The sequence below is a fragment of the Candida orthopsilosis genome, assembly GCF_000315875.1.
Source record: "Candida orthopsilosis Co 90-125, chromosome 3 draft sequence".
In the NCBI taxonomy this organism is placed as follows: Eukaryota; Fungi; Ascomycota; class Pichiomycetes; order Serinales; family Debaryomycetaceae; genus Lodderomyces; species Lodderomyces orthopsilosis.
In genome coordinates, this window is record NC_018296.1 from 1262741 (window position 1) to 1279871 (window position 17131).

At 37.6% G+C, this 17131-nt stretch overlaps 7 protein-coding genes and 2 non-coding genes across 9 annotated transcripts; 5 read left to right on the forward strand and 4 right to left on the reverse strand. All coding sequences in view use genetic code 12, as the record gives it.

The window, feature by feature from the left end:
* Nucleotides 1-467: 467 nt before the first annotated feature.
* Nucleotides 468-567, reverse strand: CORT_0_Glu(CTC)_49. Its single transcript has one exon. It is a non-coding gene (tRNA).
* A 21-nt stretch (nt 568-588) lies between these two features.
* On the reverse strand, nt 589-685 carry CORT_0_Glu(TTC)_50. The gene has a single exon. It is a non-coding gene (tRNA).
* A 1233-nt stretch (nt 686-1918) lies between these two features.
* Nucleotides 1919-3716, forward strand: CORT_0C05530 (hypothetical protein; the record flags this gene model as incomplete). The annotated part of the gene is made up of 2 exons (XM_003868783.1): nt 1919-2044; nt 2097-3716. The coding sequence occupies 2 exons, from the start codon at nt 1919-1921 to the stop codon at nt 3714-3716; spliced, it is 1746 nt and encodes a 581-aa protein (XP_003868831.1).
* Nucleotides 3717-5400: 1684 nt separating this feature from the next.
* On the forward strand, nt 5401-6972 carry CORT_0C05540 (hypothetical protein; the record flags this gene model as incomplete). The annotated part of the gene is made up of 1 exon (XM_003868784.1): nt 5401-6972. One exon carries the CDS (start codon nt 5401-5403, stop codon nt 6970-6972), a length of 1572 nt encoding a protein of 523 aa, XP_003868832.1.
* A 185-nt stretch (nt 6973-7157) lies between these two features.
* Nucleotides 7158-8327, forward strand: CORT_0C05550 (Rpl3 ribosomal protein, large subunit; the record flags this gene model as incomplete). The annotated part of the gene is made up of 1 exon (XM_003868785.1): nt 7158-8327. One exon carries the CDS (start codon nt 7158-7160, stop codon nt 8325-8327), a length of 1170 nt encoding a protein of 389 aa, XP_003868833.1.
* Nucleotides 8328-10163: 1836 nt separating this feature from the next.
* Nucleotides 10164-11720, forward strand: CORT_0C05560 (Mep1 ammonium permease; the record flags this gene model as incomplete). Its single annotated transcript, XM_003868786.1, has 1 exon — nt 10164-11720. The coding sequence occupies one exon, from the start codon at nt 10164-10166 to the stop codon at nt 11718-11720; it is 1557 nt and encodes a 518-aa protein (XP_003868834.1).
* An 839-nt stretch (nt 11721-12559) lies between these two features.
* CORT_0C05570 (Vma10 protein) lies at nt 12560-13018 on the forward strand (the record flags this gene model as incomplete). The annotated part of the gene is made up of 1 exon (XM_003868787.1): nt 12560-13018. The coding sequence occupies one exon, from the start codon at nt 12560-12562 to the stop codon at nt 13016-13018; it is 459 nt and encodes a 152-aa protein (XP_003868835.1).
* Nucleotides 13019-13023: 5 nt separating this feature from the next.
* Nucleotides 13024-14865, reverse strand: CORT_0C05580 (Msc7 protein; the record flags this gene model as incomplete). Its single annotated transcript, XM_003868788.1, has 1 exon — nt 13024-14865. The coding sequence occupies one exon, from the start codon at nt 14863-14865 to the stop codon at nt 13024-13026; it is 1842 nt and encodes a 613-aa protein (XP_003868836.1).
* A 117-nt stretch (nt 14866-14982) lies between these two features.
* CORT_0C05590 (hypothetical protein) lies at nt 14983-17091 on the reverse strand (the record flags this gene model as incomplete). The annotated part of the gene is made up of 1 exon (XM_003868789.1): nt 14983-17091. The coding sequence occupies one exon, from the start codon at nt 17089-17091 to the stop codon at nt 14983-14985; it is 2109 nt and encodes a 702-aa protein (XP_003868837.1).
* Between the last annotated feature and the right edge of the window lie 40 nt (nt 17092-17131).

Consider the following 17131-nt stretch of genomic DNA (forward strand, 5'->3'; position numbering starts at 1 on the left):
TATAAGTGACAAAAGAAGGTTTCTATAATACTATGTAGTATGTCTACGACTTAACATTGATTACAAATGATACAAATAGTCTTTCGTTGTTTATTTTATTTTCATTTAGTTTTGCAGCCAATTTTGTCGAATAAGTTTTACTGTGCAACAAACACGGAAAACTACTTTCTTTCATTCAAATTCAAAAATCAATAGACTTCAGAATTGGAAAGAAAGAGATTGCAGGTTCTATATATTATCTGGCATACGTATGTTTAGTATTGAAAATATGGCGAGAGTTTATATCCTTTAAGCGGGTAAATAAAAATTTGCAATTCTGTAAAATAACATTACAACACCTTTACATTCCTTCACTTTAATCTAGCTATAAATAGGTTCAATCTTTCGGTAAGGATCAAAGTCTGAAACTGTATCAATAATAAAAAAAAAAGACAGGAATAACAACCCTGGTTTTAAAAAAAAGCAAGCTCCCTTGCCGGGAATCGAACCCGGATCTGCTCGGCGCAATCTTTCGAATTAAATTCTTCAAATGAGAGCGAACCGTGATAGCCATTACACTACAAAGGATTGTAAGATGCTTATGAAAATCTCCCTTGCGGGGAATCGAACCCCGATCTGCTCGGAACTTGCAATTAATATTAAATTAACTGAAAGCGAACCGTGATAGCCATTACACTACAAAGGATGTTTCATGACATGGATAATTTTGTAGCTTACTAGAGGACAAAATGTTTGTTAAGTCACGTTTAGTATTTTAAGTACTCCTTTAATTTGTCTAAATGGGTAATTAAATTTTCGCCATCTAATTGGAAATGAGGTTGTGGGTGGCTAAGCACCTGGCCAGAGGGTGAAATGGCATTTTTTAGTTTATATATAGTCCAGTTCATTTGGTTAGTGACTAGAATAATGGTCCGAGTGGGCTTGAAGTTAAATATGAAGACATCTTCACCTGCTATGTAAGAAGTGTTGAGCCTAAGACTAAGGGCGATGAAAGACATCCCAATAAGGCTTGTTTACTACTCCATCAAGAAAACACAGCTTATGCATACGCTTCTAGTCTTTGGCCCCCTTTGCATGGTTAATAGCTTATTAAAGTCAATATCAATATGATATGGTAGAAAGTAATTGTAATTCACTGTCACTGTAGTCGACGACCGAGAGCCAATTGGAGATGTACCCACCCTCCAATTGAAAGTTTCATATCTCAAAAAGTTATCACTTTCGTGTCTCAGTCATTTATTTTAAATCCCCATCCATTAGAGGTTCCAGTTATGACTACCACTGGCTACAAGGTTCGAGTCACAAAACTCTGAAGTCGTTTCACTCGACCTTCAACAATCGCTCAGATTTGAAGTTTAAACTATCAGGATCCCAAAAGGACGCCCTTTTTAGTTCAATTCAGCTTCGAGATAAAAACTGTCGTAACTTAGGTTGCCACCATATAATAGAGCATAGTTCATTGACTTCGTGTAGCCATAGGCAGTGTTCAAAAATCCCTGGAATACACAACAATTACCATTGTAGTGATCACATTCCTTTCCATATCAGGGCTCCATTAGTAGGATAGTTTACAAATGACTATCAATGAATATGTTAGTGACATACTACAGTCATCACAACCAAAAAGCAATCGACCTTTTACATATTGTACACTAAGTTGATTCAGGTCTGTTTATGTCAATGGTTCTCGTTTTATACAGTTTTAGAGTTGAAATTTAGTAAGCACAGCTTAACAAAAAAGCAAGATAGTGCACACCGGCTCTTAAGTAGTTCATTAGAGGACCTTACCAGGTACATGGCAATATAAACTCTGTTTTACTCATTCCTAAAAAATGGCACCGCTAATTGAAAATTGACGCAAAAGAAAAAAATTAACTGGAGTGATATACTCCACACAGCATTATTTATCACCTAGCACATGTCTGACGAAGAGTTATTCTCAGAAGATTCATACGAATTCGAATTCGAAGAGGAAGAGAATGATAATGATGGGACAGGCGATGAGAATAATGCAATCAATGAGGATGGAGAAGATGAAGGGATAGTATGTGGCAAAGGCAATGTGTCGATTGAGACTGATACTAACTTTCTCTTAGGAAAATCGATATTACATGGCCAAAAGCCTCAAAGACGATGAGACAGATAAGGCAGTTGTTGAATTTAAAAAGATTATAGACTCATCCGTGGATGATGATGATGCAAATGAATGGATATTCAAAGGATACAAACAATTGATTAAATTGTATTTGGCTGAAGGTCGACTTGATGAAGTATTGACGACAATGAAACAAATATTGCCACTTTTGTCCCAATTGAATAAATCGTATGTTGAGGAATCGTTGTCACGAATGATTGTACGATTTGGTAATCTACTGCAACTTGATTTCATCAACAATGTATATCAATTGTTATTGAATCAAGACTATTTTCATAACGACAAGTTGTGGTTGAAAGTGAATTCAAATATGCTTGCGTTGTATTTGGAAACAGGTGAATTGGACAAGATACCACAACTATTGAGTATAATTCATGAGAAGTTCCCCACGATTCCAGAATCAATACAAAAGTTATTTACATTGGAAATCATTGCTGGAGAGATTGAATATCTCTTTAAGATGAAAGAGCTAGACATACCCAAATTGACTAATCTTTACAAACAGAGTAGTAAATTTACCACAGCAGTCACTCATCCAAAAATTCTCGGAGTAATTAAAGAATGTGGAGCAAGAGTACAATTCTTTCGAGAAAACTATGAAAAGGCTCTTGCTGAGTTTTATGAAAGCTTTAAAAACTATGATGAGGCAGGTGCAATTGCAAAGAATAAGATTTTGAAATATCTTGCATTATGTTCATTACTATGTAATAATGATTTAGATCCTTTCCAATCACAAGAAACTCAAACTTATGCACAATTTGCTGAATTTGATAATTTGAAAAAATTGATCAAGGCGTATAAGGGTATGTCAGTGATTGAGTTTACTCAAGCGTTGCAAAAAGATGATGTGTTTTTCAATGATGAGGTTTTCAAACAAGCGTCGAAGCAGATATTGGAGAATTTGAGAATTAGAGTTTTGATGAAGAGTATTGGTGCCTCTCAGATTTCATTCAGGGAGTTGTATCTGCTCTTACAAATCGAAGGAAATGAGTTCAGTCAATTATTAGTGAAGTTGATGGGCACTGGAAGGTTAATCAATGCAAAAGTGGATTTTGAAAATGAGGTGATTGTACACGAATCTGCGACCAGTTTACTTGTTCCAACCACAGCAAAACAAATCTACTATAATGTTAAATTATTGGATACATTAACCACTACACAGGACGATAGCATGGTTATTGAAGAGACAAGTTTACTTTTTTCTGGGCTTCAACCACCACAAAATCTAAACCTCCTATTAAAGATGTTTTTCTTAATAGATCGCCCCAAGAAGCCTCAAGATTGGTTTAAATCTATTGAATCGTGGTATATGTATGTAATGTCGTTCCAACCACAAACTTGTCATTTAGAAATTAGCCAACAAGAACAAGTACTTGATGAAATAAAGAGAAATAAACAGAGTCAGAGCAATAACACTGCCGTGGCTAATGAATTGGCTAATTTCAATACTGGTTTATTGAATTCGACGATGCAAGATGCATATGAAGATGAAGAGATTGATACTGTTGAGGTGAAGAAGGTGAATTTGTTACAATCATGGGTCAATGCATTAAAGAATTGAGGGGTGGAGAATCGTAGGAAGGATATGTATAGCTTATCTGGTTCCCAATTCGGATACAAAAGCAAGCTAAGAAACTGTCGTAAATACTTTCCTAAAACAGTTAAATTATTAAACGCAGTTTGACGCGTCTTTCTCATTTAAAATTTTTTTCTTCTCTTGAAGACATATTCACCTCAAGACTTTACAACCAGTCTAAAATGTAGGGCAGAGGCGGCAGATGATATAAGAGTTGGCTTGAGTACCGAGAGCAAGGTGTATGAGCAAAAGTGTTTGGTATTTTTGAAAGGCTCGTCTAGTGGTGTTGAGGACGGCACTTGCCTTTTGTGTAGTACTTCTATTGTTTCTCATTCCAGACAGACAAAAAATACAAAAAGATGCACAGTGAGAAAGTTTTTATTTTAGCTATTGTTTTACAGGCAATTGTGTCTCTGAGTGTTATCGAAGTATAGATCATTGTTATATTTAACTGATCAGTGGCAAAGCTACAAAAGAGTAGTGCTGCCGTACCAACGTTCTCTCCTTTTAACCTCTGCGGTCCTCCTTTTTGTTTAGTGCCTCGCGTAAAAACAGCGAAAAAAAGAGGAAAGTCTAGTTTATGGAATTATCCGAAAGGAGTTAAAATACTATAAACGTAACCAACTGAAATTCGAGACGGAATTTAGCAAAAGATTGCTACTGAGTAAGGCACTAAACTTGTATTACATTATAACCGCATGATTAGTGTCCCGGTTGTTTCTCGACTTTTGTTTTGTGTAGGTAGAGCATTTTATTATTGTGTGATTTATTGAATAAAATAATATGTCCACCTTTTGTAAACTTTAGAAAAGAGTTTACGGATGGTTTATATAGGGGTAATAGAGCAGAGTGAGGGATAGATTGTTAGCCACGAAGACGTGTACGGGTTCATCGACGAGGAGCGGATATTGAAGACGGTGAAATTCTTTGAAACAATAAAAACAATAAACTGAAGAAAAAAAAGGCGGGAAAAGGAGAGACCAAAAAGACAATAAAGAAAAAGATAGAAGGCGATTTTAGTTCACAACTAGACTAATGATAGCGGTGAAGTAATTCGGAGGATATTATCGTAATAAGTGTAGCGTTTGGAAGAAAGTGTGTTAGAGGTACATTGCTCAGTAGAAGCTTTTAATCTCATCTTCTCGTCATAACTGGTTTTGTGAATTTCATACTTGATCTGCTTTCAAAATCATATTAAAACTTGGAAGTGAATCATATGATCGTGTCTACGCCTTTTCAAGAGTATCTGATTGTAATAACTGATACACCTCTTGTTGGAAAACGTATGAATAGTATATAAACTGTGTATCTCTATTGTTTGATTTTTTTAATTACTATACTCAATTGAGTTTTTGTTACATGTTTGGTTACTGCGTTATTATTATATGCATTAAATATAAAACTTAACATAAAAAAAGATTTTCTTTTCTTTCGACCTTTTTCTCAAACCATATACTCAAGGGGAAATAAGGAAGAATACGAAGAACACACCACTTTAGTTCTTTTCATCCAAACAGATCTACTTTTCCTTAGCCCTTTTCAATAAAGCTCACTTCATTTATATCATTACAGTCATTCGCTTTTACTGTTTTTACTCCCACCAGTAGTCCCCATACATAGTAACTATTCTAAGGGAAACTTCAGCAACAGAATAACAGCAACCTATTTAATGCCACCAGAGGTACTCGTGTTCAACAATATGTCTGACCACTCAACTGCTCAACCATATATTCCTAACCAACAACATTCATATCATCTACAACCAGTGCAACAACAGCAGCCACAACAATTACTCCACCAACAAACAATCCCCAATGGAGATTTTCAGAGCCCCAGTTTTCAAGTAAATCAGTTTTACGCTGAGCAGAACCTGTTTCAACAAATGCAGATGCAAAAGATGCAATTGGCTCAGGAACAAGCTAAACTCGAACAACAACAACAACAACAACAACAACAACAACGTGTTCTGCGGACAAAAAAGGTTAAACCGGTATCAATGACACCCAAGAAGAAAAGAGGTAGACCACCAAAGCCTGACTCATTTACTCAAAGAATCACTAGTACAATGAATATCAATGTCAATACTTCTCCTTTGAGTAGTAGCCCTGCTGAATCTAATTCCAATTCCGCTGCTAAACAAGGTGCTCCAAATGTGTTTACTCCATTGATGAGGGTTAGTCCTACCACCAAGACCAAAAGAAAGAGAAAAAACTCCGCAACATCAACTATATCAAACCCATCACCTGGTATGTTGAAAAAGGCCAAATCGTTTTCCCTTCCTTCAACAATGTTGGCAACCCCATTATCTTCGGTGGGTACAAGTTTCCCCAACTCTATTGAATCACAATACCATTTCAATAAAAACACATTGGATAATATTTCTATGATTACTCAACTGCAATCAAAACCTAGCAGATCACAATCATTATACAATACTCCACCAAGCTCTGCAGGACAAAAGAATGGATGTTTTATGCCCCATCATCGAAACTTGGATGCAATGGCATCTCAAGAGCGTATAGATGCATCACCAATTAGGAAAAAGTCACCAGATAGGAATCTTTTACCACCGGCTTTGCTAACTGGAAATACACCTAAAGTAGAGTCAAAAACTTCTGATGATTTCCAGTTGAAATTGGTTATTGATGATCTGGGTAAGGCGGTATTGTCAAGTGATATGTTTAAGCCTACACAAGCCACCCCCAAACCACAACTGGCACGCCCCATTGAATCAACTGAAGAGAAACCATCGCGTGGCGTTTTACGTAGGTGCAACTCTGACATCACTGGTTCCATAACCCAACCAAAATTAGAGTCACAACTTGCTTCAGTCAATGAAAATTTCATGACAAACCCACAAACCCCCAAAGACAATTATATGTATGTATCTACTGGACTTACACCAATATTCAACTTAACCCCTCAATTCAATTCGTTAATGAATTCAGTCATGAGCTTAAATTCACCTCAGTATAAGAAAGGAATGAATCCTTTTTTGGTGAATCAAGAGATTTTCACAAGTGAACAAAACCTGCAAACGCCACATCAAATTCCTATAACCCTTTCCCATATTCATCATTTGGAAAATTTAACCGAGCATCCAAGTGAAGAGAAAGAACAAACTGCAGTTGATGCAGAGGTGGACAGTGAGGAAATCAATATCAATTCAGGAGCCAGCTCAGATGAATCAGGAGATGCCAGGCTTGCATTAAAGCGAGTCATGTACGTTCAAAGAGACTAACTCTTTTCAATTTCGTTTTTAGTTCTAATATACGTTTACCTTTGAAACTTTTGAGGTTACTTCCCTATCCTGTATATAACAGGTAGTGCACTTGTGACTGAAAAATCTGAAATTTTTATTCTTCTCAAAGTGAAAAATTTTTTCCTCCTTCTTTTTACACTTCTTCTCTTCTTCACCCATTAATTATGTCTCACAGAAAGTACGAAGCACCACGTCACGGTTCATTAGGTTTCCTCCCAAGAAAGAGAGCCGCTAAGCAAAGAGGAAGAGTTAAGTCATTCCCAAAGGATGTTAAATCCAAGCCAGTTGCTTTGACCGCCTTTTTGGGTTACAAGGCTGGTATGACCACCATTGTTAGAGACTTGGACAGACCAGGTTCCAAGATGCACAAGAGAGAAGTTGTTGAAGCTGCTACTGTTGTTGACACTCCACCTTTGGTTGTTGTTGGTGTTGTTGGTTACGTTGAAACCCCAAGAGGTTTGAGATCATTGACCACTGTTTGGGCTGAACACTTGTCTGAAGAAATCAGAAGAAGATTCTACAAGAACTGGTACAAGTCTAAGAAGAAGGCTTTCACCAAGTACTCTGCTAAATACGCTTCTGATGCTAAGCAAATCGAAACTGAATTGGCTAGAATTAAGAAGTATGCTTCAGTTGTTAGAGTTTTGGCTCACACTCAAGTTAAAAAGACTCCTTTGGCTTCAAAGAAGGCCCACTTGGCTGAAATCCAAATCAATGGTGGTTCAATCTCTGACAAGGTTGACTGGGCTAAGGAACACTTTGAAAAAGAAGTTTCTGTTGACTCTGTCTTTGAACAAGATGAAATGATTGATGTTGTTGCTGTCACTAAAGGTCACGGTTTCGAAGGTGTTACCCACAGATGGGGAACCAAGAAATTGCCAAGAAAGACCCACAGAGGTTTGAGAAAGGTTGCTTGTATTGGTGCTTGGCATCCAGCTAACGTTAACTGGACCGTTGCTAGAGCTGGTCAAAACGGTTACCACCACAGAACCTCAATCAACCACAAGGTTTACAGAGTTGGTAAGGGATCCGATGAAGCCAATGGTGCTACTGAATTTGACAGAACTAAGAAGACTATCAACCCAATGGGTGGTTTCGTTAGATACGGTCTTGTCAACAATGATTTCGTCTTGTTGAAAGGTTCTATCCCAGGTACCAAGAAGAGAGTTGTTACTTTGAGAAAATCATTGTATGTTGACACTTCAAGAAGAGCTTTGGAAAAGGTTAACTTGAAATGGATTGACACTGCTTCTAAATTCGGTAAGGGTAGATTCCAAACCCCAGCTGAAAAACACGCTTTCTTGGGTACTTTGAAGAAGGACTTGGAAAACTAGATATCTAAATAGGAATATAGCTTTTCTTTTGAATTAGTTCGGAGTTATCTTTGATTGAAAAGTGTAGATTCAGGTGAATAGGAATACTCCGTTGAGATTTACTCTAGATGCAATTCTTCACCTGGTAGGGGTTTAGATCTATTTACTTCAAAACGTTGATTTTAACTTAATGTCTTGTGAAGATTCGAATTTCCACTTGCATTTAGTACATCTACTCTGTTTGTGTGCTTTATACCGATCATTACGTTCTCTATACTGAATAAACCGCCATCTTTAGCATCATTCTTTTGTTACATTCATAATTGTGTCAGTTCTTGAAGTGAAGGGCCGGCAAGAGAAGTAATCAAACTAATCGACTTTTTCAATCCTTTGCCATACTTACTTTCTTTATCTACGTAGCTTCCATCTCTTCCAAGTAGGAATCGGTCAAAATGTCGTCCCAGTTTTCCATCAAGTAGAAAATTGTTGCAAAAAAAAGGTATAGAGAATGTTATTATCAGAATCTTCCACAAAAACACCAGAAAAAACTGTAAAAACTAAAGCCGCACAGGTTAATACGGTTACTTACTGAACACGGAAAAACTCGGAGGATTTAAAATCTGAAATTTTGAAACTCAAAATGCCTTTTTGGTCCGCCTTAGAAGAGTGAGGTCCACGGAAGAGACCGAAGAGACCGAAAACGAACATTTGCCTAAAATAAAGCAATTCAGCTTTACGCTATAGAGAACACATTGTTTGGTTGCTACTAACATATGATAAGGTAACGTTGCATCAGATGGTGTTATAATTTCGAAAGTAGTAGACAAGCATTCCACGTGACGATAAACAAACGCCGTCAACGGCAAGTTTGTTCCATTTAAGGAACGACTATTATGATCCTTTATATATTTTCAGTGAATTTGAAGTAAATTTTGATTTGATTGATAAGTAAATATTTTGATTGTGAACTTTTTGTATGGGTCTGATGTACTGCATAATGGGTTTATAAAATTCTGTAATATCATTGGTTCGATTACTTTATCAGTTGTGATTACGTAAGACAATATATAACGGAAAATTTGACATTTTAAATTTCTTTTTATTTTTTTTGGCTAAATCGAGGCTTGTACTTTTTGAACAGATTGCAAATAAATGTCGATTTGCAACAAGGTTAGGTGTGGAGCTGCTGCGGTCACAAGAAGAGCAGCGAGAACAATGGATATGGAATTGGAAAACTTTAAAGTGAAATCGTGGTGAGAATGGATTTATTGAATTTGTTAACTATGAAGAAGGGACAGGTTGCAAAAAAAAGAAAAAGATCTTTCTCAGTTCTGAGAGAAAACCAAATGAAGAGATTCTCTCACACTCTCCTTTTTTCCACATTTTGTTGAACAGGTAGAGCCCATACAACAGGACTGGATGTATAGCCTGCTGTACTAATGACTTTATCTTCTAAATATGGGGAACATTGATAGGAACGTGTGTGATGATTATTTTCATGTGTGTCACAAAGAACAAGAGATGGCAAAATAGAAAAATTACACTAAGACAAGGGAAGAGAGAGAAATTAAGAGAGTCATAATTTTAAAAAATAGCTTCTGCTGGAAAGGGTACATCTAGTAAGTAGTCACACAGAGTAATTTAGATATCAATTTTTCATTTATTTACTTTTGAAAAGTCTTAACTCGTATAGCCTTTCTTCTTTTTATCATTCTATAACCTTAGAGGACCACACCAACGTTATACTACCAACAAAGAACTTACACCTACCACAAGCGCCCTTCTAGAGTTACATTTATTTTTATTTCCTACTTTTGACATTTTACGATAACAACATAACCCAACCAAGCATCACCAATGATGGAACAACTTCTAGAATTCTCAAGGAGAAAGCTTTATAATAACCAAAAATATGATACATCGGATGTGTTGTTGCTAACAATCGCATCCTCACTAATCTGGTTGATGATACCTGGACTTGCGTTTTTGTACTCCGGCTTGTCACGAAGAAAGAATGCCTTATCGATGATTTGGATTGTCGCTATGTCTAGTTTCGTTGGTATTTTCCAGTGGTATTTTTGGGGTTACTCCCTAGCCTTCAGTGAATCAGGTAATTCATTCATTGGAAACCTCAAAAATTTCGGTTTCAAGGACATAATCAGCAACTCCAGTGATGACGCTTATCCAGAAATTGCTTATGCTATTTTCCAGATGCAGTTTTTATTGGTGACATTGGCGATATTAGCTGGAGGTTGCATTGGAGAACGAGGACGCTTTTTACCAGCCATGGTCTTTTTGTTTTGTTGGGCAACAATTGTTTATTGTCCAGTAGTTTATTGGGTTTGGGGAGGTGGCTGGGCCACAACTTTCAGATCAGGAGTGTTGGATTATGCCGGTGGAGGTCCTGTCGAAATCCTTTCTGGTGCTTCAGCTTTTGTTTATTCGGCATTCTTGGGCAGACGCAGTGAGACCCTAATGATCAACTACCGCCCACATAACATCAGCACAGTGTTTTTAGGCACAATACTACTTTACGTTGGTTGGTTATTCTTCAATGGTTTCTCCTGTGCCAATGCCAGCATTAAGGTCCCTTACTCCATGATGAACACCCATCTAGCTGCCGGTTTTGGAGCAATCAGCTGGTGCCTACTCGATTTCAGATTGGAAAAGAAGTGGAGTATGGTCGCAGTTTGTTCCGGCTGCATATCGGGATTAGTGGCCGCCACACCGAGCTCTGGTGTGATTCCACTTTGGGCGAGTGTTATCGTTGGCATTGTTGCTGGCATTGTTTGTAATTTAGCAACTCAAATCAAATACCTTTGTCATGTTGACGACTCGCTTGATGTGTGGGCTGAGCACGGAGTGGCTGGAGTAATTGGCCTTCTCTTTAATGCCCTATTCGGCTCTAAAACAGTGATAGGGTATGACGGGGTCAGTGACCATGACGGTGGGTGGCTTGACCACAATTGGAAGCAGTTGTATATACAATTTGCTTACATTGTGGCATGCACCGCTTATTCTGCTGCTGTTACTGCTTTTCTTTGTTTCGTAATTGATCACATTCCAGGATTACACCTAAGAATCGATTATGAAAGTGAAGAGGCAGGTGTTGATGAAAGTCAAATTGGTGAATTTGCTTATGATTTTGTGGAAGTTAGAAGAGAGTTTAATTCTCTTTTTACTGATTCACACCAAAATGCAATTGACGAGACAAATGAAACTAATTCAGATAATCCTCAAACACAGATTATAAATGGAATAACCAATTCATCGTCAACAAGTGTATCAAACGAAGAGAAAACAAATAAGAACCAAAGCTGTGAACTAGAATCTGAACACGAGGTGAAATCATTCCATCCTCAAAAAGAAGAAGAAGAAGAAGAAGAAGGAGAAAAAGTAAGTAGAAATTTATAGTAATTAATTGGATTTATTATAGCGTATAAAAGGTAGATTTTATCAGTATTTGAATTGTAGGTACTCCTTTGAGTATTTTTTTGAGGAGTAGCTACTATTATTTTAGTGAGCCCAATTTAATGGATATGGCGAATGTTCACCTAATTAGAAGAAGAAAGCATTGAGTGTTTATTAGTACATCATTCGTCATCTATATACAACACTATTGTTGCGAAAATAATATTAACCGTTTGTCCATACTTATGTGATAGTTTTATCAATCATTATCAAATTCATAGGAGGTGTGAATCATCGATGTACTTATCCAGCAACATAATCTTTCTTGATGAAATATCGAGCATTGATACAGAACATAGCTCCTTACTTTACCAATATATCACTTGAGTCTTTTCCTCTAAGTCACAGCAAAAAAGCAAGTTCCTGGAACCCCTGATCTACTCTTCCCATTTTCAAGCATCTAGACAAATTACCTGTGTGTAACAGTTTATCAAACTTCAACAAAATCAAATGGAGCACCTTTCGTACCATTGACCAACTTTGATTAACGATGTGTGCCCTTTTAAAGTTTTTGGTGTCATTGATTTCACCTACTGCCTGTCTGTCACTTTCCCTCTACCTTCCCTATTGAATAACATTAGGTCTATCCACATATCTCATGAATCAAATGGCCATAGTCGTCACTTCCTGATCAATGCCAAACCTGCAATCACTTATTCCCATCTGCAACTAAGCAATGTGTCCTTTTTGAGATTCATCAAAACATGCTTTTGATTTCACTATCTGTCATCTCTTTCATGGAACAAATCTGAAACCGCCTATTCTAATACCTTTGGACATGGATGATCCGCAAACTCCTCTCACATTTGCATTTTATTTTGCCAATTTACACGTTTAATTTTGTTGAAACAAAAAAACAAATTCGTTCGATAAGACTACAACCACACTACAACCCCATCATGTCATCAGGTATCCAATCATTGTTAAAAACGGAAAAGGAAGCTGCTGAGATTGTCAATGAGGCAAGAAAATACAGAACTGGTAGATTGAAAACAGCTAAGCAAGACGCTCAACAAGAAATTGAAAACTACAAAAAGCAAAAGGAGGAGGAATTGCAAAAGTTTGAAAAGGACCATGAGGGTATAAATGAGCAAATCAATAAGGAAGCTGATGCAGAAATTGAAAAGGAGTTGAAAACTTTGAAGGAACAGTTTGAAAAGAAAAAGTCGGATGTGGTCAAGTTGTTGGTTGAAGCTACAATCTCGCCAAATCCTCAAGTACATATTAATGCAAATACATAAATAGATTATCCTTTGGCTAAATTTTTAAATGATTTCAACTTGGCCCAAAGACGTCCATCGTAGCCGGCAATATTCAAATTCTCTACAAAATGCCATGCTTTTTTATCGTCTGGAATTGGATAGTCAATTGGCGGTGGAATTGCCGTTGCCACACCAAGCATTCTCAAAAGAGGCCTATCCAGGACAACAGATTTGGCATTGCATAACCCAGTTAACCCTTCTTCTCCTCCAAATTTTCCATACCCTGATTTCTTGACCCCACCAAATGGTAATTGAGCTACGTAATATGTAGCAAAGTCATTGATGGCCACATTACCACTCTCTAGTCTGTCAGCTAAGTAGCTCAATTGGGTGAAATTGCGACCAAATATGGAGTTTCCTAATCCATACTCGGTACTGTTTGCCAATTCAATAGCATCGTCAACGTCTTTTGCTTTAATCATGGTTAATATCGGACCAAAGACTTCTTCATTGAATATCCTCATCGTTGAATCCACATCAATCAACATTGTAGGTTCAAAGTAGTGGCCTTGTGGATAGTTTGGATGTTGATATGTCTTCCCTCCATGAACCAATTTCGCCCCTTTTGAAACTGCATCTTCAATCAAATCTTGAAATTGTTGAAAGCGATTATCTGAAATCATGGCACCCATGTCAATCTCATCCAATTGATCAATATCTGAGCCTATTCTAAAGCACTTTATACGAGTTGACAAAATCTCCACCAATTCCTCATACGCCTTTGGCAAACAAATGACTCTCTCAATGCCAATGCAATTTTGTCCAGCGCTTTGAAACGTTCCTCTCAAAATGATTGACGACAACGCATTTAAGTCTTTGACATCATCTAATACAATAAACGAGTCTTTTCCCCCAAGCTCAACAACACACGGTGTCAATTGTTTTGCGGCATTGGAAGCAACATGATGAGCTATCTGCTTGGATCCGATAAACGTGATATGATCAAGACCTGGATGAGATGTAAAGTAATCAGCATCTTGAGGAAAGCAATAACACAATTGAATCAAGTTTTCATCCACCTCTAAAGCCTTTAAAACGGAGCGACACATTTGAACAAACCATGTACTTGACCAAACTACATTTTCCGAGCATTTCACAACAATAGCATTTCCTGTAAAGATTGCAGCAATAACAGGACCCATAAGATTGTGAAATGGATAGTTCCATGAAATGATGGCAGAAACAACTCCCAACGGCTCATATCTTACTTCACCATTTTTCATAACCCCCAAAAGAGAATTTGAAGGACCAGGTCTTTGACTGGGCCTAAGAACTTTAGCGCCATGAGCAACAATCCAATTAATTTTTTCCAAGGTCACCATAATCTCCCCCATAGAAGCATCCAATTTTGTCTTTCCTGAATCTCTGCATGCAACTCTAGCGATATTTTCCTGGTTTTCCAAAATAAATCTAGCCAATGTTTTCAAAAACTTTCTCCTGGTTGTGAATGAGCTATTCTTCCAATCTTTTTGCGCCTTCTTGGCTTTTGCAATCATCTCATCCATCTCTAATCTCGACGTGGCTTTGAAAACGCCTAAATCCTGGCCAGTAGCGGGACAATAACTTTGTATCTTTGAAGGATCATTGCTGACAACAAGGCTGGGTTTAGGATACAATCGTTTTCCCTTCCAATGTCGTCTAGCCTCATCTGGGATTGGCAATGTCACCTTGATTGGTGATTCGATCTTGTTGTATGAATTTGGCGATGATGTCACATATTTACAGTAGATGTAATACAAGGCCGGTAGGATGACAAATATAAAGAATGTGGTTGATATTTGATACTGCCACTGCCATTGTTGAAATGCAAAATCAATTGCAATCATGGTTGACGATGTTGTGGTGTTGTTTGAAACTTGTCAACAAAGAGAAATTTTCGGTCAAGTCTCGCTTTCGCAACCGCTAAAAAAAAAACTTTTACTTACATACAGTCTAGAGTTACACTAATCTAACCCTCTCTCCTCAGCCTCTCCATTACGATGCCAAACTCCTTCCAATAAGGCTGCCTCTTCTGGACTCAAATTTAACCCAATATCTCTCGTATTTTCTTGTACCATCGCACCGAGCAAATTTTGATCAACATAGTCAATTAAAGAGTCGCAGATCCTTTTTGAGTTGGGTAAATTCAACTCTTGCATATCTTCCTTTGGCGGCAATACATCAAACTCGAATAAATCGTCTCGATTCCAGACCGACTTTGGCAATTTAGCCATTATCTTGTTTTCTCCGGATAGAATAGCAAACCTAATCAAGTTGAACGGAACTTCCTTTGACGTTTCGTCTTTACTTGTACCAAAACTGAGCAACCCGAGAAATGAGCTAGTATAAGAGGCTGAAGCTGGCTTGTGTTTGCTCTTGAAGAGTTTTTCCAAAGTTGCACTTAAAAAGTCGAGGTGTTTTTGCCACAATAGTTTTGCTCTCACCATGTACGTCTCTGAACTAACAGCATCCTCATAAGTGACTTCAAAATTGGACTCTTTTACACCAGGGACACTTGAAAGAGCGACATCAGTGAGAAGTTTGTATGCGACATAAGGATATGCTTCAAAAGCTTTTTGCAATTCTTTTTCGGCATCATCCACTCTGTTTAGCTCCAAATATGCAAGAACAGTCGAAAATGTTATGCCTGGGGTGCACCACCTTGTATAGCAAGTGACTAAGGGCGACTTTGATAACTGGATCAAATATTCAAATTCTTCACTCATTATGCAATAAAAGTCGATAAAGTAGCGTACCCCCATTGGATCCTCAGCTGGTGCCAAACTCAATAAAAATTTGCAGTACGTCAATGCTGTTTCAAAAAGCGATCTTTCGCCTAAAGATACAATATACCTAAACAAGTTCAAGTAAAACTGTCTGTTGGAGAAAAACTCATACGGTAGCCTGACTAACCCATTTTCTGCTGACGACACCAATTCATGAAACTTTTTATGGAAGCTTCTGTCAAACGTGAACAATGCTCTTTCGATCAATGCATTTGATGTGGCTTTATTATCGCCCTGCCTCAACAAAACCATTGCCACTTGTAGTAAAGTTTCCTGATGATATGGATTTTGTTGCAACAACTGCATAAGTGACTCTGGATCAGGTGTGAGAACAGTTGAAGCATAGAATCTGGTATTTGCCACCCTACTTTTCGTATCATTAACCTTGTTGAACCTGAAATATCTAACTCCCAAATTTCTCTCTTTAGTCACCTTTACGCGTAAATCTGATTCATCAACGTCATCTTCTTTATACCTAAGCAAATCAAACACTTCATCTTCCGTCAACTCTTCCATATTTACACTTTTCAATTGTGTGGGAAGCCAGTCATCTCTAATTTTGGAAAGAAGCAACTTGCGTGATGTTCCCGGAATGTTTCTTCTATCTTTACCACCCCAATTTCTAATCATTTTGCCTATTTTTTTAAACTGTTGTAGCAATTCTGGTGAAATTGCCAATGATGTGGTTGAATTTGCATCTTCAATCAATTCGGTAGATAAAGAATTACCAAACAAGTTCTTGTACTCTTGATCCTGATCGAGGTTCTTGAATGATTTGATAGACAACAATGGAAGAGACATCTTTAGTCTTTCGGTGGTGAAGTTTTTGAAATTAGAGTCATAAATCTCAGAAGGCTCCAATGTAGAATCATACTCGTCCTCGAAATCGTACGTCTCCAATGTTGTCTTAGGTTTTGTCTGTTTCTCTTCACGCTTGACTTCAGCAAGAATTTTGTCGATGTCGTCGTCATCATCTTCTGGTGCAGGTGTAGTTGACCTTGATTTGTTCTTGGCTTTCCTTTTCTTTTTCGACTTTTTCTTTGTTTCAACAGGTTTGGGGGTTTCTACTGGCTTCAAATCCCCTTCAACATGCTCTTCCTCCTCATCGTTCTCATCCTCGCCACCAAGAAATGCGAAGGCATTGAATTTCGGTTGGCTGGCTGCAGGTTGACTTTCCTCTTCCTCCACCTCCTCATGTTCTTCTTCGGGGGACACATCAATATCCAATTTCTTCAATTCATCTTCAAGACTCTTTCCTCCTAACTTCCTAAGTGCTCGCGAACTCATCTTTGGGAAATGTTGTGCCAAAAGGATTGATTGCCATTTA